General features: G+C 27.1%; 1 protein-coding gene across 7 annotated transcripts in view; it reads left to right on the top strand.

Moving 5' to 3' along the window:
* The window catches only part of LOC107436381 (BCL9 domain-containing protein legless), a 135,760-nt gene that overhangs the window by 84,143 nt on the left and 28,686 nt on the right, over positions 1 to 22,931 (top strand). For 4 of the 7 annotated variants that reach the window (XM_043038870.3, XM_043038871.3, XM_087154922.1 and 1 more), the window contains 5 exons: positions 591 to 685; positions 6,857 to 6,968; positions 12,245 to 12,340; positions 14,490 to 14,544; positions 16,744 to 16,931. In XM_043038870.3, coding sequence (XP_042894804.2) covers positions 591 to 685; positions 6,857 to 6,968; positions 12,245 to 12,340; positions 14,490 to 14,544; positions 16,744 to 16,931 — 546 coding nt within the window. Of the gene's footprint in view, positions 1 to 590; positions 686 to 6,856; positions 6,969 to 12,244; positions 12,341 to 14,489; positions 14,559 to 16,743; positions 16,932 to 22,931 lie in introns of all 7 variants that reach the window. The other 3 variants (XM_071187697.2, XM_071187698.2, XM_071187701.2) reach the window with 3 other exon arrangements.

Consider the following 22,931-nt stretch of genomic DNA (forward strand, 5'->3'; position numbering starts at 1 on the left):
AATACACTAATAGTCACAATCAATATAAAAATCCTAATCAAATGATATGTTGGGCTACATATGTGGTATAAGCATACATTTTAAATAATTGAAGAGCTTAGTGATACTCAGGAAAAGTACAAAATTTTGATATAAAAATTCGTTTTGTTCAACTGTCAAAATTTTTTCATAATTTTTCCTGCCATGTCATCAAATAAGACGGTATTAATTGAGAAAATGATTTTCATAATCTGCTTCCTATTGTTGCTAAAGCTGTTTCTGAATGCACATAACACTCACTTAGATTCATCTTACATTAAGTTCTTCAATCATGTAATAATAATGTATTAAAAATCATACCCAATATGATTATTATTTTATAAGAATAGAATATTGTACATTTTACACATCATTTGTTGTACATTTACATCCAATGGATAAATTATTTTAATTGGCGAAACTAATTTTTTCAATTAAAGAGTGTGTGTGTATACCTTTTGCGATCCAAGTGCTTCTATAGACCTTTCAGATTTTAGTACAAGATTATTTTGAGTTGTACTAAACCTATGTTTAAAATCTTTACTAGTTTTTACATATTCTCTTATTTGTAGGATTTAGAAGAAGCTCTTGTGGAAGAAGAGAGTGTTGCACTTGCTGACATCTTCGCTAGGCTCTTGCGGTATATTACCGGAAACGTTGATATTCTGTAAGTTTAACTTATTCTTAGTTATTTTCAATTTGATTTTTAGTTTATTTTTAATTTGTTATAGGGGTTAATTCCAATTATTTTTCATAACTTTATATAAATTGAACACTAATTTTCCAAATGTGATTAATTTTTAAATTAAAGTTAGCTATTTGTTTGCAAGATTTTCTCTAGCTTTTGAGAGAGAAGCACTTCAATTTTGGATTATTCGCCTTCTCCATACAATAATTTCGTTATAAAAACTTTTATTTTGTTTTGACATGCCATTTATTCCTCCTGCTTGGCCTAGCTGCTTTTCCATATGTATATAAATAATAGAATAATGAAATTTTAAAAAATGATTTTCATGGGTTTTTCTGTGAGAATCTTCTTTCTGTTTACATATAAATCTTCAATAAAATTCGTTTTCTTATCTAAAGTGTGTGTAGAATTGCTGCTTTGTGCATATATATATATATATATATATATATATATATATATATATATATATATATATACATACACATATACATATATATATATATATATATATATATATATATATATATATATATATATATATATATATATATATATACACATATACACATATATATATATATATATATATACACATATACACATATATATATATATATATATATATATATATATATATATATATATATATATATATATATATAATATATATATATATATATATATATATATATATATATATATATATATATATATATATATATATATATATATATATATATATATGTATATATGTATATATATATATATGTATATATATGTATATGTGTGTATATATATATATATTTTTGTATATATTATATATTTTTATGGCTATACTCGTGTGCGCTGATGAAAAGATTATATCCTCTTCTTTTTTTTCTCCAGTTTTTTTAAAAAAATTTCATCCTTTTTTTCTTTTTTTCCTTCTTTTTTTTAAAAATCCGTTTGTTATTTTTTTAATATTATTCCCCCCCTTTTCATATGTCTATAATTTTCCTTTGTTTTATCTTCATTTTGAACTTATATATATACATACACACACAGTTTAAAAGGTTATTTTGTGTTTAAGTAATTTATACTTGGCTATAAAAAATTATTTTTAAAAAAAAATTTTTTTAATGCCCGTAAGTATAATAATTTGATAGAATTTGATTATTTTAAAACCGATAGATCATTAGTCGTTTTTAATTGTAAAAAAATAATACGAAACCTACATTTATTTAATTTGTAATTATTTTATAAATTAAAACAAAGTTTGCATAATGTTTTTTTTTAATTTAAAGAAATTGGCTATTAGTTAAAACGACTAAATTTTTTCAATTAAATAAAAAGCTAAACACTTTTATAATAGTACTTGTGGTATATTTTTTTTAACATTAAAATTCTCTTAATGGATGTTCGTTTGATTATTTGTTAGATGTTCAGTATCATTTTTAAACCTATAAATCTTTTGTCTATTTTATTTTTAAAAAATGAAATAATAATAAATAAATAAGAAATTTTTATTTTTACATTTATTAGTTATAGAATTTGACCGTCAGTCTTGAAATTTTATTTTATTGTTTTAAATAAATAAATAAAAGGTCAAACGATGTTTCAAAACCACGTTTTTTCTCAACAAATAATTACAAATATTTTTTACTGAAGTGAACACTTCTTAAATTTTTTTTTTACTTTCGTTTTTTATTTTTTTTAATTTTTAATGCACTTGTGTGAAATATTTTATTACAGTTTTAAGATTTATTGGTTTAAAAATAATAATAAGGCATTTTTAATTTTAAGAAAATGATAATAAAGATTGTGTTTGTTTTTACTTTAACATCAACCATCTTTATTATTGTAATTGAAAATATTAAGCAATGCTGTTGATGTTATCGAAGCATTTTTTTAAAAATTAGCATTTTCTTTTGTAATAGATTTATTTATTTTATTTATTTTTTATTGATTCAAAGATTTCTGATTGATATTTTGTGAACTTATGTTGAATCGCAAGACATCGCTATATTGTGATGTCTGGTGTTATATCAAATCTCGATATAAAATTTGTTACATCGACTAGTCCTTCTCAGGACCCTTTAGATAGCATATTGTTTGAATGAACATAATAAAATTTGTTACATGGGTATATGGTCTCCCTCACAAGAATGTTAAAAACAATCGCTTAGATGTCACAATTATAATTAGAGTTATAAAATTTTGAAATTTTTGAATGGCAATACCTATTTTTGTTTTTAAGCGTAATCTCAATAGTGAGAAATTTAAAATGTAGTTGGAATGATATTTTTGAGAAATTCAAATTGCAACGTTTTGCCAAGCTTTACCCATGACCACCAACAAAAATAGAGTCTGATGAAAACTTTTTGAAACAAAAGAAATTTAGGACTTGTTGGACATATGAAGGGGAACATGTCAAAAATTTGTAAAACATAGTGATTTCTTTGAAATTTCTTCTACACTTTTATAATAGGTTTTTATCATACTATCTTCTCATTGGTGGTCAGGTATATATATGTGTGTTTGTATTTATTTATGTGTGTAGGGCTGTTCAAATACAATGCACGGCTGTCATCGGCAACCAATAAAGTTTGAGTGGCGACTTTATTCTTAACTTTTCAAGTACTCTCTGATATTTTTTGTTGTTGCTACTTTAACACTTAACGTACTATAACTGATCAAAAGACCGGTTATTTTATGTCGTATTGTATTGTAAAGAGTTGGTATATTTAGTGTTAATATTTAGATGGAGAAAAATCGGTCCCAGAATTGAGCTAGAAATATTTTTCGTTCTTCATTATCACCAATGTTTTCAACAATCATTGGAGACAAAATTCCATTTTTTCCTTATCCTTGCACTTATCCGTATTTCCCAAATCTCTGATTTCGTGTGATGTTATGTTATTGTGTTTTTTAAAAAATCATGTTGAAATGTATAGCAATTATTGCGTAATTGCATTCCGGATCAAACTAACTTGATGAAAACTGTCAAGAAAAAACTTTCATAACCGATTCTAGATTTGTATTAAAAAGTTATAAAAGTAGTTTCGTATTAACATCGGGATTTTAAAGATTAAGTAGAAATCCATGGGTACAACAGTTGAAAAATTGATAAAAAAAAGCAAGTGATTCTGCCATAAAATCAGCGCAAAATATTATAAAAGCTATTTTTCTTATGCGTAATTCAAAGTTTGTCTGCTGTAATGATATCCAATGAAACATATTGATATTTAAAAAAAAAAAAAAAAACATGTAGAAATTTGTGACAATTGTTGAATATATAGACTTATGATGAAATCTGCGCAAAATTAAACTGATCTGATTGAAAATTGATATTTGATGACTCACATGCGCTATTTGAGATTCATGAGTCATAATAGCTTTACATTAAAATTATGCAAATTATCCAAATTTACTCAAAAATCTACGCCTATAAAGCAAGGGAAAAATCATGTGGACTCGCGACGAAATAGACTCAAATCGAACGTGAACATAATTTTTCAAAGGGGATTTGAAAATCATTTGCAGTGGTATTATCCCATCAAAATTATCGGAATTTATAAAACCGTATGGAATTCTATAATAATTGTGGAGAACCCAAAAGGATTTACGTTAAAATCAGTTAATGTAATCACTTCATATTAAAAATTGTCGCTTTAATTTTATTTCTGCAAAATAATTATTAGAGAAAACATTGTTTTTAACTGCTGCAAACGCATTATTTTGATGCAAATCTTGTGATTTAAAAAATTTTCCTTAAAATTTTTCAGGTTTTGCGAACTAGAAGTTTGTTGGCTGAAGTTCAACACAATTAATAAATTTGAATAAGAAATCCGCTATATTGTGTAACCGCAAACTCTTTGGTAATATAAATGTAAATTTTATAGTAAAAGCATAATACTTTAAAATTCCTCTAAGACCGTTATTTTTTATTTCTTATATATTTTTATAATTTTAATATTTCTTTGATAATTTTTTATAATATTTTGCTATGTTGTAATCAGTATTCAAAGCATATATTTGGATAAATGAATTTTATAATTGAGTATAAAAACTTTTCAGTTCGCTTAATTCTTGAGTTATAGCAAAGTAAAATTAACAGTAAGGGGTCCAAACTTTGGAGTGCTCTCTTGACCAAACTATTGTGGGTCATAAATCCAAATCTGTTGGAAAAAAAGGTATGTTTATTCAGAGAAAGTACTTTTTTGTGTCAGATTTTGTAAGTTAAGATATTGTCTGCACTAACTAATTAGCATATTTGAGCTCACCCTCTCGAGCCATTGAGATTGAGTTAAGAGTGTGAAAATCTGACCATTAGATCAAAATGTATTCATTTTGGTGCTTTTTTTAAAAAATTCTTTTGTCCATAGTACATATTATATGTATGTATCTTTGTGTAAGGGGTTCTTATAATAGTAATAACATATATATGTTACTAATTTAAAGTAACAGAAGCACTGTGTTTGCAGAAAAAAACTATTTTTTTAAATTGAATTTGTAATATTTTTTATTCTAATATTATGGGGGATTTATTTGCTTTTTGTTGTGCAAAAATGCTGGAATTATTTCCTTTTTCACAATTAGTAAATCATCATCACATTTAAAAAAAATACTAATTAAAAATCGTGATACTGTAGCAGTAACTACAGAAAAAAGAGATAAACACCAAAATCATGCGAATCGGATTCCTCGATAAGCGATAACTCAAATGAGTGTTTAGTTTCGAGATTCTGTTGTTGTAATAACTAATATAGTTTTAAAAATATGGGATTATAAAAACTATGTGGAAATCAATAGCAATATTTGCCAAAAAAAAGAAAGAAAATCATTGTTTTTAAAAGTAAGTACTAAAACATGGTGCTTAGCATTTTTAAAAAGTGCTTAAAGGTGCTTATTTTTAATTTTTGTTTTTGAAAAGCCTTTAAAGGTGCTTTTTTCATGGGGTGGTTTTAAAAAGTGCTTTAATTTTCCCCTTTCGAATTTTTTTTCCTTTTCTACCATGTTGATTTTCGCTGTGTATTATATGCAAAATGGTGGTTTTCACATTGTTTTATTAAACTTTTTCACAATTCATTCAACCACAATCCATTTTGGTGTGCCGTCAGTCCGTAAGGTATGATAGCACCAATCATGTTACATGTTTGATGAAATACTTGGAAGTGGCTACTGAGCTGGGTTCGGTTCTTCAGAAACAAAAACCATGAAATAAAAATATCTTTAAAAAGTTCATGATATTAGATTTTTTTTTTATATATATATAATCTATTTTAAATTCTAGCAGAAGTCTGTCATCTATTTTTTTTCTTTAAATTTTCAAATGAGAATTGAACAATCACAAGCATTTCTTTTCCTTTTAATGTTCAAGAAAGGTATCTTTTGAATATAATTCTGCAGAAAAGAAAAATCTTCCAAAAATTTTTGCTCTAAAGAAAACAAATTTTTTACTTCCCAAAGGAAAAATCTTTCTTTTTTGCAAGAACTCTGTAACATTCTATGACAATGTCACCATGATTCTGCCATGGGGGTGTGTATATATGTATATATATTTATATGTATATATATTTATATGTATGTATAAATATTTACATGTATATATATGTATATGTGTAGATATATGTATATATATACATACATTCATACATGTGTAATTTTTTTCGACTATGTGAGTAACTGAAAGTTTTCTATAAAACAGCAACAATGAAAATTTTAAAAATCGATAATTTAAAATTAACTACTATTACAATCTGCCTTTGCTAACGCCAGAGGTGAAAATCTTTGATAGATCCATGATTTTGCGTTTTTTTTTTTTTTTTTTTTAATTGTAGCTTTTGTTTTGATTAAAAAGTTAAAAAATAGTTTGAATTATTGGAAGCTTTTTTTTTCTGATACTACAGAAATTGATTCACTTTCCTGAAAACGTTACTTATGTCGTACTCTTTTTATCTTTCTCTTTTAAGATGTTTACCAGTCATTTCATTTTATAATTTCTTTCTCTATTTTTATGATTAATTATTTAATAGTTACTTATCTCTTCTTTAATGTATGCAGCTACCCGTGTAAAAATCTAGCTACTCTACTGAAATTTCTTCCTTTTTTATGTCTCTGCTGTTTTCACCCTATACTGTTTAGTTATATATATATATTTTTTTTAATTAGGATCAGAAACTTTGAATCTTTTTTACGAATCATATTGATTAGAGAAAAAGCTGATGTTCCTCGATTTTTAGACAATGGCACTACATGGCAGGAATTAACTCCTGAAGAAAAGGTAAATTTTGCTGCTAATCTTTTAAGTACTTAGTACAAAATTAGTTGAGGTAACAAAGACAGTGAAATCGTAGTAGAGCCGAAAATAGTATAAAAGTACAATTTTTATTCAGTAAACCAAAATAAAAAAAGTTATCCCTTGAATAATCTTTGTTTGAATGATTTTCACATTAAAGGCCCATCTTCATGGTTCAAAGTATTAATGAAATGCTCAAATGAGACACAATAATAATACTATTTTTCTCTGAACTTTGAAAGACTTGTAATCTTGACTATCAAACTGTGAGAACTGGCAGCAATCTGGAAAATATTGTCCCCAGGGCCATGCTTAGGGGTGGCCTAACTGGGCGCTTGCCCGAAGACGCTGAAAATTCAAGACTGGTTAATAGTCATGTTACAAGTTTTTTTTCCTCCCTTCACTTTCTTGCCACGTTGAGGAAGTTTCTTTAAATCTTCCTAAACTACACTCCTGGTTCTATTTCTTTCCCAGCAGAAAAGGCTATTTATCTTGTAGCCAATTATTGTTGCATATGTGAGTTAATAGATCTTTCCACAGGGGGTTGTAAAGAAGACATTGCTATTGTAGTCTTCTCCTGTTGTTAATTACTGTTAATGACTCAAGAATTTCAGTTCCAAGAAGGACACTGAATACTATCGTAAAAGAACCTTACTGTAGAAAAATAGCCCTTATTGATGCTATTCCAAATTTTGTGATTGCTTTAATAATTTTTCTTGTATCCATTGCTATAGCAGAACGTTATTTTCAAAATTGCATTAAAATTAGCTTATCCCTATTTTTTCTTATCTTTGCTAAATCTTGGATATCTTCTTCTTTATTAAGTATATAATTCAGACTAGTTATTTTACTTACGTTTAATATGTATCAATTTTTATTTCAGTTAATGCTCTTTTACATCACAAGTTTAATATTTAAAATATGAACATTAATTCAACTTTGATGTCATAGAAATTAATTGTATTAAAAATTTCAATTATTACCCATTTGTGACCCTGTGTCGAGGGCTATGCCTAAGAACTGCTGCGAATAATATCAAGAAAAATAAAAAGCATTGTTGGCGTAGTTTAAAAACATTTTATTTAAAAAAATCATTGATTTAAATCACAGAATCTTTTTTTAAGGTATTAGACTAGTTTCGACATTTTAAAAAAAGAAAAATATTTATATAAAATTTTTAAAGAATAAATTTATTTGTTTTATGTGTAAAAACTTATGAAACTAGCAAATAAAAATTACTATTATTTTAAATCGCAGTTCTTGGACAAAAATACGGTATTCGTTTCCTGCTCGCACCGACCACAGTGGTAGATGGATCATGGGTTAGAGTCCCCTGGCCATCAGGCTAACCGTGGGAGGTTCTCGTGGTCTTCCTCTCCACATAACGCTAATGCGGGTTGGTTCCATCAAAAAGTTCCCCACAAAGGCAAATTTCTCCCTATATTTGATCCGGGAGATCCCTTGTCACCTGGATTAGGTTCAAAATTACAAGGCTGCGGAGTTGAACATTAATAGTCGTAAGCCCAAAAATTTGGGGCGGCTGTTCAATGCAGGTAAGAAATTTTTTTTTCCGATCATTTAAATATGCCTTAAAATCAATTGTGTAAATGCTCTTTAGAGTTAGTAGCAAATTTTCCTGTTTCAAATTATATATTCAAAATTGTGACCACAAAGACGCAGTTTCAACCATGGAAGTAAAAAAAAGTTACAGAATGCTATGTTAAGAGAATATGGGAGTTCAGGGGCTGCACTTGGATATTTTGTGATAAATTTACAAATAATTGAGTTGTGAAAAGATGCTTTATTATGATACAAAACAGGGCTCAAGAAACCGCCCGTCCTCTGCGGTCAAAAATTCCCCGTGGACATGGAATTTCTCGAATGCGACGTCTGCACGGACGGCCATTTTCCCGTTAATGTTCGTGATACATTTTAAATTTTTGTTATCTTACAAGAGTCTAGTGCCTCACTTTTAAAATGACCCTCTAATCTAGAAATCTGGTTAATTCCTTAGTCAGACCAAATGCACATGCTCACTTCATGTTTTTTCTGTCTGGGAGTACTGCAGTGGTTGAAAGGGGCTTTTCAGCAATGAAGTTACAAAAAAAAACACATTACGTACTGGTCTTAAACAAGAAGCATTAAACGCAACTATGAGTATCTACCTAAGTGGAAAACCCCTTTCAGATTTTTGTGCTGAAACCTCTGTAAATCATTGGCTTGATTGTGGAACTGGCAAACGTCATATCTGATTTATTTAAAAAACGCAGTACCCTCAGATAAATTGACATTCCCAGATAACTTGACCTTTGTCATTTAAATTATTTCACAAAAGAAAGAAATTATTTCATAAAAGAAATACTGGGTTACTATTAGTAACCTAGTATTTCTTTTATTACTGTATAATGTAATCCTAGTATTTGTAATCCTAGTAACTACTAATTCACTGCGCTATTTGTATAAATGTTTGTAATAAATAAGAGAAAATTAAATTTTTATTTAGAAGCTACGGGTTAGTTTCAAAGGAGGACGGGTACATTGTCGGCCAAGCCGTCCTCGGGGATGGGTAAAATTTCTGAGTTTGAAAACCCATGTTTTCTAGCTGCATTTCAGGTCTCTTTAGAAAAATTCTTTTATACCAATATAATACTGTTGCTTTTGATAAAAAAAAAAAACTTCATTAGAATCTTTTTGAAACATTTCAAGTGCTTTTATATCAGAAATCTTGTTCTGAAAACAAATTTAATGCGTGGTTGGTCAGAACATTTGCAATTGTGAAAAATTCATGGAATTCTTCGCTCTTTAAGAACTAATTTATTTTCAAACAATGAAATTAAATACTCTCCAAATGTTTATATAAACCTTAAAATTGTTTGATGAAAGTTTGGATAGAATATCCAAATTGGATATTTTATCCAATATTGGATATAATTTTAAATGACAAAATACGAAAATCAAATTGGTCAGATAATTTCCAAGTTATCAAATTTAAAATGTTTTATCTTTACATTTTATTTTTAAGAACTAATGGACAGTAATAATTTAAATTTTCTATTTTGTCATTTAAAATCATGTCAATATTTGTGTACCTGCTCAAAATTTTATTAACTGTTATTAATTTAAAAAAAATATAAAATTATGTTTTTGCATGGAATTACTTCTGGATAAAAAAAATTTATAATTGAGCTCTAAAATATTTTAATGTCCCTAAAAAATTCTTGATAAATGGCAAAATGTGCAAAGAGGGAAATTAATATTAAGGGACACAAATTTCATATATGTTTTTGATTAAATTATTGGGAACATATTTCTCAGACTGATTTATATTTTAATGATTTAAAATCCAAATCTGTCAAAAAGAAGTGTGTTTATTCAAAAGTATGTTTTTGTGCTTGATTCTAACCTTTTGAACCAATAAGTTAATTACGTAAAAATATGATCATTCAGAGTTTTTTTTTTTTTTAACTGCTCTATTAACACAACTCAATCAGACATCAATCAGATTGGAAAAAAATGAATTTAGTTAAAGTTATATCAGTTCATCGGGTCTTAATGTATTTTCGTGATTTATTTTTACTCTAATAATGAAATTAGTATTTTTTTTCTGATAGATAATTTTCTTGGTTCTTCAATACTAATTTGAGCACCATGCAATAATTTTGACTTGTTGAAAAACTTTTTTTATATTATAACCTTTTTTCCATTTTAATTAGTTCAATATTAGTGATATTGTATTTCATATCACACAAGTTTCACTCAAACAATCATATTTAAATTATTGTTGGAAATTCTTTGAGTTAATAATGAATTATTCTAAATTCAATTTATAATATGAAATACCTGTAAGAATTCTGGCAACATTGTGCTCTTGAAGAAGATAGTTGTGATGCAAAATGCAACCATACAATAATGAGCTCAGAATAATGCCATTAATTATTAGAATTAAGAAATGTTAATTTTGCAATTTTTTTCTTCCTAAAATCGACAGGAAAATTTGTCCTCCTTAAGTCATTAGTTTGTCCTTAAAAATTTTTCACTCCATTATAGAATTTGTATATAATAAAATTAAATAAACAAATTATAGAGCTGCATAGTGTCTGCTTTAAAAGCATTTAAAAAAAATAAACTTTTTAGATGCAAATTAATATCAGTTTCTGTCCTACAAGATAGAAGATATTGAAAGGGTATAGTATAATCATTTATTCATAAGAAATTGACTGGGATTTTTACAATTCAATTGTTTATATAGCGTAGTGTCTATGTTTGAGGAGTGTCCATAAGTTAAGGTTTCACTGCATAAATAGAATTTTTTTTAAAAAGAATTTTGTGCAACTATGTTTATTGATTTATTATACATCTTATTAGAAGAAGAAATTGTTCCTTGTTTTCTAACTTAATAAGTTCGAAAAAGGACAAATGAAAGTTAAATTTTGTTAGTTGTATAAAGTAATATTGGATTACTTTTTAATGTGACATTAGTTTCAATATTGTTGAAATGTTGACATTTTAATGAACATTTATACATGCTAAATTTTGTGACAAATTTTTGTATCTTTGCCTCTATGACTTTATGAAGGGTAAAAAAAAAACTTTATAAAAATGAGAGATAAATTTTGACTTTAAAAAGTGCCTCTTTTCATAGATGTTGAACTTCAGAGACTCAAACTTATAAACAAGTTTATTGGGGGCCTTCCCATAGAATAGCTTTTCTAAACCCTATAGGATTTCTAATCAGCAAATAAACTTAATCATGTGTTTTATGCTCTACCTTTGTGTGCACTAAGCAGAGGATTACTAGCAACAGTTCTCATCCATTTCAGTACATATAGAATGAAAATAGTAATGAAAAGGAAATTACTTTTGTGAGTAATTTTTTAATTATGTTATCCCACATGAGAAATTCAACATTTTTTTCAAGTGACAATTTTTAAATTATTCATATTTTAAGCATATAATAGGTTAAAGGCTTCTTAAATTCAAACTTCTGGAAATAAAAGGATTATATGAATTGATTCTGAGCAACGTCTTAGAAAATTTTTATCAAGGTTTTATACCTTTTGTTTTAGTCAACTGCTCATAGTTTGATTCAATGACTGGTAATTTTTAAATTAATTGAGATAATGTCAAATAATATTTTTAAGCATATTATATGCAAAAGTATGCAAAAAAATTTATTTTTCATCTTTCATTGTCATTACCTAGATTTGAAATAAAATGTTTTTGGTATTAACTATTTTTTTATTTTGTTTTTAACTCATTAGCTTGGAACTTTAAAGTGGCTAATTGATCATGTTTGTCAAACAAAGGAAGAAGATATTGCTGATTATGTAGATGAAAACTATTCTGCTGATGATTTAGTAAGTAAACATAAGTATAGTATATATATTTTTCTTTTTATACTTATTTTAGTCTTATGTCACTGTGCATTTCAGATTTAAAAAAAAAAAGTTTTTTTCAATTTACAAGCACAATTGTTTTGTGTGCATTAGGGTGGTTATATATTAATATGGGGAATTTTTTTTTCATTTTATCTTTCTCAGCTTCCTCTTAATAGATGATATTTGGAATAAAAATAATATTGAGAAAGTTTCAGCTCAAAGTAATATTTAGACCATGCCCCATGGTCAATGTTTGAAAGAAAAACACACAATTTTTCTCAAAAAATTTTGCTTATTTTGTTATAAAATTGAATGGTAGAAACATAAATCAGGACTCATTTTATGGATAATACTTTTAACTTCATCTTTTATAATTAAAACTTGTTTATAAAACAGTTTTGAAGATTTAAGTGTTTCGTTAATCCTCCCAGTGAATAGATCTTTTAGAAACCTTACCATGTGGATTTAGTACAATAACGAAAGTCAAATGTGATTGATATAAATAAAATAAACTATTGCAATGTATTCCTAATCCCTTTTTATAAAAAAATAATCTTTTTCATTATCTCCATAAGAAGACAAAGTGCAGTAATAATAGTTTCTGTAGATGAAACTTTTGAGAAAGGGTTACATTAATGTTGGTGTCGTCTTGTCTAATTGGGGAATGAAGAATATCTTCTTTCTGTTTAATATCTTAAATAACGTCCAAAAAAAAAAAAAAAAAAAAATTATTGGAAATCATCCTGAAATGGTGTGAAAAACATAAAAAATGGAATTTAGAAATTTTAACTTGTTTGCTTAAAGATATTCATATTAGAATATTAAAAAAAATGAAAAATCGAAAAGAATCTAAGTTTACAATATATCTTTTAGTCATCATTTCATATTACATTCATCTAGTTTCAATCAATGAAAGAAGTTAAGAGTTAAACAGTACCGTATGATAAACTCAATTGGTATATTTCTTTAAAATCTCGAAATTCGATTACTTTTTAATTTTATTCTAATGAACATAATGACAACAATGCTCATACAATTCAGTTTTTGTTTAAAAAGAACTTGCTAACCTTTTCAAGATTGATAGATAGATAGACTTAGAGGTTGGGCGACTCCGAGGAGCAAGGCACATCAACCGGAGGTTTATTGTACCCAAGCCTTAGATGATGACTAACAAAAAAGCTTTATAGCTGAAACAAAGTTCAGCAAACACCTGACAGGAATGTCCTGTAGTTCCATTCTTGGACCTTTGCACAAAGTTGTCCTAGATGCTCAAATCTTTGAGTAGAAAAGACCTCACACTCACAAAGAATGTGTCATGAAGTCTCCTCAAGATCACAACCACAACAAAGGAAATTGGGTGTAAGATCCATTGTGTGGAGATGTCTTCTGAGGGTGTAGTGGCCAGTGAGAAGACCACTGATCTTCCTCAATTGATCAGCACAAATGATCAGATAATTTCATTAAAAAAAAGCCTGCCTCAAAATCAAGGAATGGAATTGAGTAAATTTTTTAATGAAAACATTTATAATTTATAGGGAAATAATTTTTGCCTGCTGGTGTTCTTTTTTCAACGCTATTTTATTCAGAAGCTTCGTTAATATTCATAGTTTTAAAGAGTTGTGTGTATTTTGATTGTTATAAAGGGTTCATAAAATGGATTGTTCCGACAAACGGATGTCCAGCAGTGGGACTTAATACTGTATATAGATTTACTCACTTACCCATTCCAATATTCTACCATTAGCCTATTGAAAATATAGTTTGTTCTACTAGTATCTTCTGTCTGCCTAATAAAAGAACTCAACTAGCAATTGTCTGGAGCAGCAGTCACTAATTTTTTGATTCTCACTGATCGCTAGAAAATATTTAATCTTATTGCCTACCATCTCCTTTTTTGTTGGAAAGCAATGTTCCCCAACTTATTAAAGTGGGTGATGCGAAACAATATAAATAATAAAAAGGTACGAAAATTAGCATATCTGTCCATAGCAGCAGACAGCCCTAGAATCTTAAGGGGGGGGCTAATAAGCTATATTTGCAATTTTATCAGTAATTAACAAAGGCATTTTCTGCAACTTTTTTATATATATTATAAATAGTATAATAACAAATTTTTTTTTTTTAATAGCGGGGCATATGTGCTGGTCAAGATGCCTTTAATAATATTTATTGGTATTTGGATGGTAAGTAATCACTGGTAAGCATTATTTAACAATTTTTTTTCTGAAACCCAAATTAGCCTTTTTCTTTATTCTGAAATTTTTAAAGGAATTATTTCAGGCACGTTAGAGCTTTTACAAGTTAGAAATAAATTGAGAAGTACACTAATTTTGGAAAGGATTTGCTTTAAGTCCTTATTTAAGGTATGTTACGAAACTCAAACTTCACTTTTAATTACATTCTGAAATCTCATTGATTCATATAAATAATATATAGTATCTAAAATTTTAATTCAGAAGGCTTATTATTTGATTATATAAATAAACATTACTCTATTACTTTTTTATAGTGATGATTATGTTCAGATAATAGAAATTATAGTTTTTGACAATTTTCTAAATAATCTGTTTATAATAAGTTCTTCATATAACTAACAAGAGTTGTAAAATTTTTTTGTTTGCAACAAAACTATGATAATTTTCTACTCTTTAAGCACTTCTAAGAAAAACAAATAAAAACAAAATTGATAGTAAAAAGCAATAAAATAAAGCAAAGAAATCTCACTTTTACTCTTTCAAAATTATGTTTTTTTATAGCTGTAAAGATTAAAAAATGCAAAATTAAGAAAGAATATTCATCTTAGGGAAAGGAAGAATATTCATCTAGATTGCATAAAAAATACAAATTTTACTGGAAAATGGTTATATTAGTGTAAAATTTCTAAATGACTCAGCGCGACATATACATTAGCTTGTATCGAAGAAACAAGGGAATGACGTACAGAAATGTTTTGCATTTCCCAAATGCACATCAAAAATATTTTTCGTATCGTATGTGATTCCTTAAAAAATTATAAATATTCTCCTAAGCTGTTTTTCTGAAAGTATTTTAATCTAACTTAAGACTGCATTATTAAGTAAGTACATTTTATTAATCAAAATTAAATGGATGTCATATGTACTTTTTCAAAACATTAAATTATGTTTGATGTTTAAAACTATCGAAGAAAAGTAAAAACATAAAGCACATTAAAATAATTATTTGAAAATTGATGTGTAATTGAGCAAAATAAATTAAGAAATGTGAAGCATATCATTTGAATATGTGAAAATTCTAGTTAGATTGACTATGGTGTGGCAAAAAGTTTATTATATCTTCAGATATCTGAGACGAATCCAAAGCAATCTGCTATATACCTAATACTTAATATGAGCAAAACCAGCTCCTATGCTTGGGATTGATTTGGGACTGATCCAAAATGAAGGTTAAATATATAATTAAGTTCTGTTCCCTTTGATTTTTTAAACATATTTATGAGGTTTTACTAAATTTTGCATTTAGAAAAGTACTTTATACTTATTGAACTCATTTATCTCTTGATGCAGTACTTGATACTTTTAAGTACTAAGTACAAAGCATCAGATACACTAATACAAATTCATCTCTACCACAGTCTTGACATCCACACATGACAAAAATATTTTTCAGCTACATTTTACTATAAAATAGAATTTATAGATATGAACAAATTTTTCAGAATGTGTTTCAGTTATTTCTCTTTTGTCTCACATAAATTTTATTTGGTTATCGAATGTTCTGATTATAATGAATTCATAATTTTTGGTCTATTTGAATTAATTCAGTTTTCATAACATTGATGTTGTGTGCCAAATCAGTCAAGATTGCTGTAAAAATGTCCATGCAAACATAACAATTAAGTTTTTAGGAATTGTTTTTCCAATTCAATTGATTTGTACCAAATATGATAATTTCGAGGACTCGAGAGAAGATGAAGTTAAATCCTTTATAAAATGGAACTCTTGCCATGACATGTGAAATTCATATTAAAAAAAGTTCTTTTATTGTTGCTTAATATATTTCATAGAATTATAATAGTATTATTTTTATCATATTTGTCAGGATAGTGGGCTGTTGCCAAAACTTTTTTCTTTATATATCCTTATTTTTCCATGCCAAACAATGGTTTTTACTAAAAGTGGAAGTGGAGAGTTTGTAATGATGCAGCCTATGTGTTGATAATCTTAAGTTTGGGTGATATTTTTCATTGGTGTGGCATTAATAATAGTGAAGCCTTTCTACCAGAAATTAATGCTCAAAAAGTCAACTTTTACTGTGGAAAATATTGTACTTAATTTTATTAATCTAATAATCTGAAAATGTTTAATTAAAAGCAAGCATAATTACATTATTAAATTTTTTAGATTTGAGATTGTATCGAGAGTTCTCACATAAAAGACAAAGCAAAAAAGACTGGGAGTGTGTGTGTTTGACTCTATCTGATTGGCAATCTTTTATCAAGCAATTTCGAAAAACTTCAAATCTTCAGGAGAAAGAACTATATTCTTACTTGAACTTTGAACTTTTCCCAATTGTTGAGCTTGAACTTCTGGTAATTTTAATTTTTATATGTTTTATTAATGAATCTTTGTATAATATTTTTTTCTTTCTGATTACAGTTTTGTTTGAAATTATATTTTTTATATCAGTTATTAACAAAAAAGATCAATCAATGCCTTTCAACCCATGCTTTCAATGCACATTCTATTAGTTTTATTCATTGACATAAGTTAAATGTTTATTCAAAAGAAAAGATTTAAAACTAAATAAGTTTGATACAGTGAAAGTATGGTTCATATAAGTTTTTATTCAGCTGAAAACTCACTCATATCTAAAACTAAGGTAGCATAGCATAAACTTCTTTGTTTGTTTGTTAATAAGCCAGCAATGCACATGCATTATAAACATATAAATAATGAATGTATATTTTAAAAATATCAGTAACTACAACTATATCTTTTATTATTATTGCACAAAAGTGATTTCATGGTACGATAAAAGCTCCATGTAGCAAATAAGGCATATTACAAGTAAGCACTATTTTACAAAAATGGGCAAAATGGAAGGTATATTTACTTTGGGCATTAATACAGAAAAGTAAAAAATATTTCACCTTATTTCCTTCTTATAACCTTAGCCCTTTATTATGAATAAAACATGTTATAAAAAAACATGGTAACAGGTATTATATGTTTGCTTACTGTAAACATGTTATAATAAACAAATAATTTCGCCAGCTTGTTATTTATAAAACATGCTGGCCAAGTTATCTCCCTCCTTAAAATGAAGAATTTTGTTGTTTTTAAGAATCTTGTTGCACACTCTAAAAGAATGTGCCTTTTGTGCCAATCTCTCTTCCATTGAGAAAAGTCTTTACTCTCCATTTAATATTTTTCTTGCATCTTTCAACCGCTAAATACGATTGGGCAATGAGTTTTTATCTTGTTTGGGTTATAATGGTAGTTCAGATTAAAAATTGCTGAAAAGAATATAGATCTATGGAAAAGAAACTAAAAGTTGAAACAAAACTTCCTTATTTAATTTGAATGAAGGAAATAATAATATATAAAAAATAATAAGTAATATAAAAACTGATATAGCGAAAATATATGGACTTCCTATATCAATATTAATTAGAACTCTGAAGATTAAGGCTGAAATCAAAGAGGCATTTTTCACATAAAATAGTCCTTGGAATTGTAAAATACAGCAAACTGATGTTTATAAAGTATGATGTTTATGATGTAATAATTGTTCAAAAAATATTGCAATAAATTGCCTAATGCTGTTTGTTGCCTGTATTTACTTAGCTCACTGTGACAGCAATTTCATTTGTTATCTTAAATTGTTCTTAAAACTGATTTTAACTGTAGTTTTGTTTTTCAAAATTTCATATTTTGTATGGTTGTTCTAAATTAAAAAAAAATATTTTGAGATACAAGTAATTTTGTATTTGTCATTTTAATTTAACAATTAATGTTGTATTAATACTTATTAAAAATGCTTACTTATTTATGGTGTCTTGGGATATTGGTCCACTTTTAGATGCACCTGGATTTCAGCCCCCACCCCTCTAAGAATTCTTTGATGGATGAGATAATGATATTGGGAGTTAAGGAGGGTTGGTTGACTTAGGGTTGCACACCCCTTCGTTTTGGCATACGAAAGGGACACCCCTTCAGTTTGGTGTCCGTAAGGGTAACGCATATGTATGAGAAATCGCACAATCTAATCACTCCTATATTTCTGAACTGATTCTCTGAGTATTTATTTTTTAAATATTAAAAAATGTGTTAGTATCAAAGTGTTTCCATTATTTTGTCCAACCCCTATATATATGATTAGACACATACATGCATATAAAAATGTTATTGATGTATATTATTTCAATTATTTTTTCATTTTTATTTAATAAAATCTCTCTCTTAGAGATTACATTATTACACTATTCTTTTCAAATGCTTCTTATCGAGGAGTTTGCTCTGGCAACACACTTCTCTATGTCATTGCAAACAAATTACTTAACTAATTTGTTTACACCTAAACGAATAATTTTTACATAATTGTAATGAAATTTTTTAATTGCCTTCTTGCAAAATATGTTGCTAGATTTAAGGAAATAAAATACTTGGGAAATATTTATATATGAAATAACAAAATCAGAAAGCTGTAGTGGGTAAAAATGATATATAATTTTTTTCCCTTTCTTAAAGCATTTTAAAACATGTAGTGAATTTATTATACTAAAAATTTTTAACACAAATCTAAAATACAAATTTGTTTACTTTTAATTTCATATAAGGTATTAATGAAAAATAATCTATTTATTTAAATGAGTCCTTTTGTTTTAAAATATATCTGAGAATAACAAAATAAAGCGATTGAATTGAATTAAAAGAAAAAGAAAAAAACGGGGGGAGAAAGAAAGAACTATAGAAAGGAAGATTTAGTACTAAGTCAGGTAAGCGAAGAGCTAGTTTAACGATCGAACAGAAATAGAAACCTAGGATCCAAACAGAAATCGGAATTCTTCTGCTACATTTTTCACTCAGGATTAAAAAAAACAATTGGTTTTGTTGAGGATGATTTTGTTAAGGCGATAAAGAATCATGCCTAGTACACACTCAAGAGCATTCAGGAGTTTTTCAAAACGATCACTCAGAGACTAATAACAGGCCTTCGATATTCGACGGGTAAGGAAGGGGGGTATGAAATTCACATAGGAAGTAAAATGGACCAATATCCCAAGCAACCCGTACTTATATTACTTATTAATATTACTGTTGAAGATCTTTATAATGCAAATCTTGAAGTGCAAATCTATCCAATATATAGAATTTTATGTTTAAATCATTTCACAGGTCATTAAATGTCACAATATATATTTATGGAATAAATCAATATTTAAATACAGTTGAGAACCAATGCTGGGCACTGGAATGCTGGGTAGCTATCCCAGATGTGTGAATTTCCTGGTTTTCTGAATCTCTTAAAAAAATTGTTTAATACTGCTTAACTGTATTTTTACTTTAATAGTGAATAAAAAATAGCTGTATTTTAGCAGTTTTAGAATTAAAAAAATTTCGCTTCACTTTTTTTAACTTTATTATATTTATGTAGTATGTATTTTTTTAAATTTTTTTAAAATTTATTTTTATTTTTTGTAATTTCCCTACCACCTTCTATTTGCTGATATTTCCTCCTTGTAACAAAATAAAAAATAATTTGTTTCATCTGATTTCATTTACGAGATACGAATTTTGATTTTTAAAAAAAGGAAAAAAACAGGCAAAATTTCAACATTCTAGCCTTGGATCAATCTGGCAGCGACTGATTTGAAGATAATTTCTTTCTCTACTTTGTAGAGTCGCTCTTTCCCTGTCATTGCTTCATTCCATTTGGCTTTCAGGCATTGAGAATTAGACGGACAGCAGCAGTTTTTTTTCTACCGGAAGGAGCTGTTTTTCAGCATTCAGTTAGCAAACTTGACTCTATATATGTTATTCATTTTAAGTGACGTCACAAGATTTTAAGCATAAGCTCTTGGAGCGTCTTGTTAAATTGTGCTTTAACCTTTTTTTTTTTTTTTAAAAAGAAGAAAAAATTTTTAAATAATATTTTAGGAAATGGAAATCGAAACTTTTAATACTTATTTCATCACAAGAAACAACAATTTGCTTTCAAAAAGTTCTTTTAATTGAGATTTTGAATTAATTTAATTTTATCTAAGTCTGCTCCTTTTTTATGTTTGATTGAACAGGGATAAAAAGAGTCTTCCAGACCCTTTGAAAAAGAATCTTCCTCTGAGTCTTTGTTTTCCAAAATGTTCTTACATTGATTAAATGATTTCACTTCAATTATACCCAGATTATTTACGTATTTTTAATATTTTTTGTAACAACTTCATACTTACAAACAATTTACTTTTTCAATTTTTGCTGTTGTTTATATTGCTTGGTAAATTCACGTAGTCTTATTTTCATTTTCAGTCCTTTGTTTATCGTGCTCTGACAATGTAATATTACTAATCAAAACTGGCATAATTTAAATTACCTGATTTTTTTTTAAATAAAAATAATTTCTAAATGCTTTCCTAGAATCAAGATTTTATCTAATTTACATTTTTATTAAATATAGATTTTTTTTTAAAATCCTAGAATTTTACAAAAATCTACCTGGCAAAGTCTAGGAAAAAATTTCTTCTTTTTGAGTATAAACCCTTAAAAAGTACTGAATAACTGGCTAAAGTTTATGCGTAATATTAAAAGATGTCATTTGAAAAATTTTAAATTTTTAACATTAAATGTACTGTAAATAATATTTGTACTTTATCGCCCTAAAAATTCTATATAATCAGATTCATAATTCTGTTTAAACTGACATAGCATGTTTTTTTTCTCCAAAACTTGTTGATTATTTGTGAAATATAAATAAATATTTGCACTAATTTTATGTAGGCACGACATAGCAACATCACATTATAATGTTCGTTTTCATTTTAACAACAGGGGTCGTTATATCAAATGTCAACTGTATATTACATGAGTAGTGAATATTTAACATAATAAACATCAATATATACAAAATTAGAATTAGCAGCTGTTAACTTTGTTTCTATTTTTTGAGAAATCAATAATGAATTTTAAGGCATTTGGTAAGACATCCAACATTAATTGTATCTATCCCAAATTTTCTTCCAGCATTATATGAAATCAATTTTTTTTATTGTATTTGTTAAGTCATAATTTTTATTTTTGTTCCATGCATTTGAACATATGGTGTTTTTGGGGATGTTGGTTTATCATCTATTTAGTTTTTAATCATAGAATAATCCTAATTATCTATTTTGTTTCTAATTTCTTTTACAGTTAAAATTTGATTATGTAACACACTCAGTTAATTGATGTCAGGGTTCCTACACGGTCAGTAAGACCTGCAAAAGTCAGGATATTCTAAAATTTAGCTAAAAAGTCAGGATTTTTCTTACATATTCATAAAGTCAGAAAAAGTCTGGATTTTTCTTATGTATTCGTCAAGTTAGGAAAATAAAAAAAACTGTAGTTCAAAGACTGACAGGAAAAAATAAAGTTTCAAGGAAAAATTCTGTAATTCAAAATATGTAATTTCCTCATAATAACATTCCTCTTTACCTGGTAGAACCTGTCCTGTTAGCAATTTTCCTCCTGTTTATCCAATGATAGGGAATTTTTGATAGGGTTGCTAGGTTTATTGCTCTTTGTGTGAATAACTAGTTTACAGACAACAGTAGCTGAAACAACAGCAGAAAAAGCAAAAAAAAGGAATTTTTACTGTTTTGTGATGCTGTCAAAAAGAAAAAAAGAAGAGCAAAAGAGTTTCTTAGAGTTTAATCCACAGCAAAAGAGATTACATAATTTTTTTTTCGAAATATTTGCACGGAGAAAAGAAAAGTGAAAATTTGTGGGAGATTATAAAAAATTGTTCTTATCCTCTCTCATGGTAACGCAACATTTGAAGGGGGGGGGGTTTCAATCAATAAAGGCTTTTGGTTGAAAACCTCATTGAAGACTATTATTTCACAAAGGCGTGTGTATGATTATGCTTTATTTATAAATGGAATAAAAAACATAGACATTAATGAAAAAATGCTAGATGCTGTAAAAGGATCTGGAACAAGATGGGAGACATGCATTAGAAGCTAAAAAAAAGAAAAACGAAGATAATAAAAAAGCTGAAATTTCTGGAAAATGAATAAAAGAAAAGAATTTGAAATTAAGAAAATCTAAATTGACGATAACTGCTGCAACAGAACTGGATGTTCTTGATTCAGAAATTGTCAAACAACAAAATATGTTGAAAAATATTATATAATATAGGAGCCCCTGATTTTTTCTGGAAGCTTACAGTATTACAGAAATAAATTTAAAAATACTGAAAAAAAAATGTTTTTGATTTTATTTTTCTCACAAGTTGCATAATTTTTCTATCTGAATATTTATTTGTATATAATTAACTTTTCTTGACTTTTTTCCCTTTTATATTTCAATATTATCTTTTTAAAAAAATAGTCAGT

This window comes from Parasteatoda tepidariorum, chromosome 11 (assembly GCF_982258835.1).
Source record: "Parasteatoda tepidariorum strain Cologne lab strain chromosome 11, Ptep-v5.0, whole genome shotgun sequence".
Taxonomy (NCBI): Eukaryota; Metazoa; Arthropoda; class Arachnida; order Araneae; family Theridiidae; genus Parasteatoda; species Parasteatoda tepidariorum.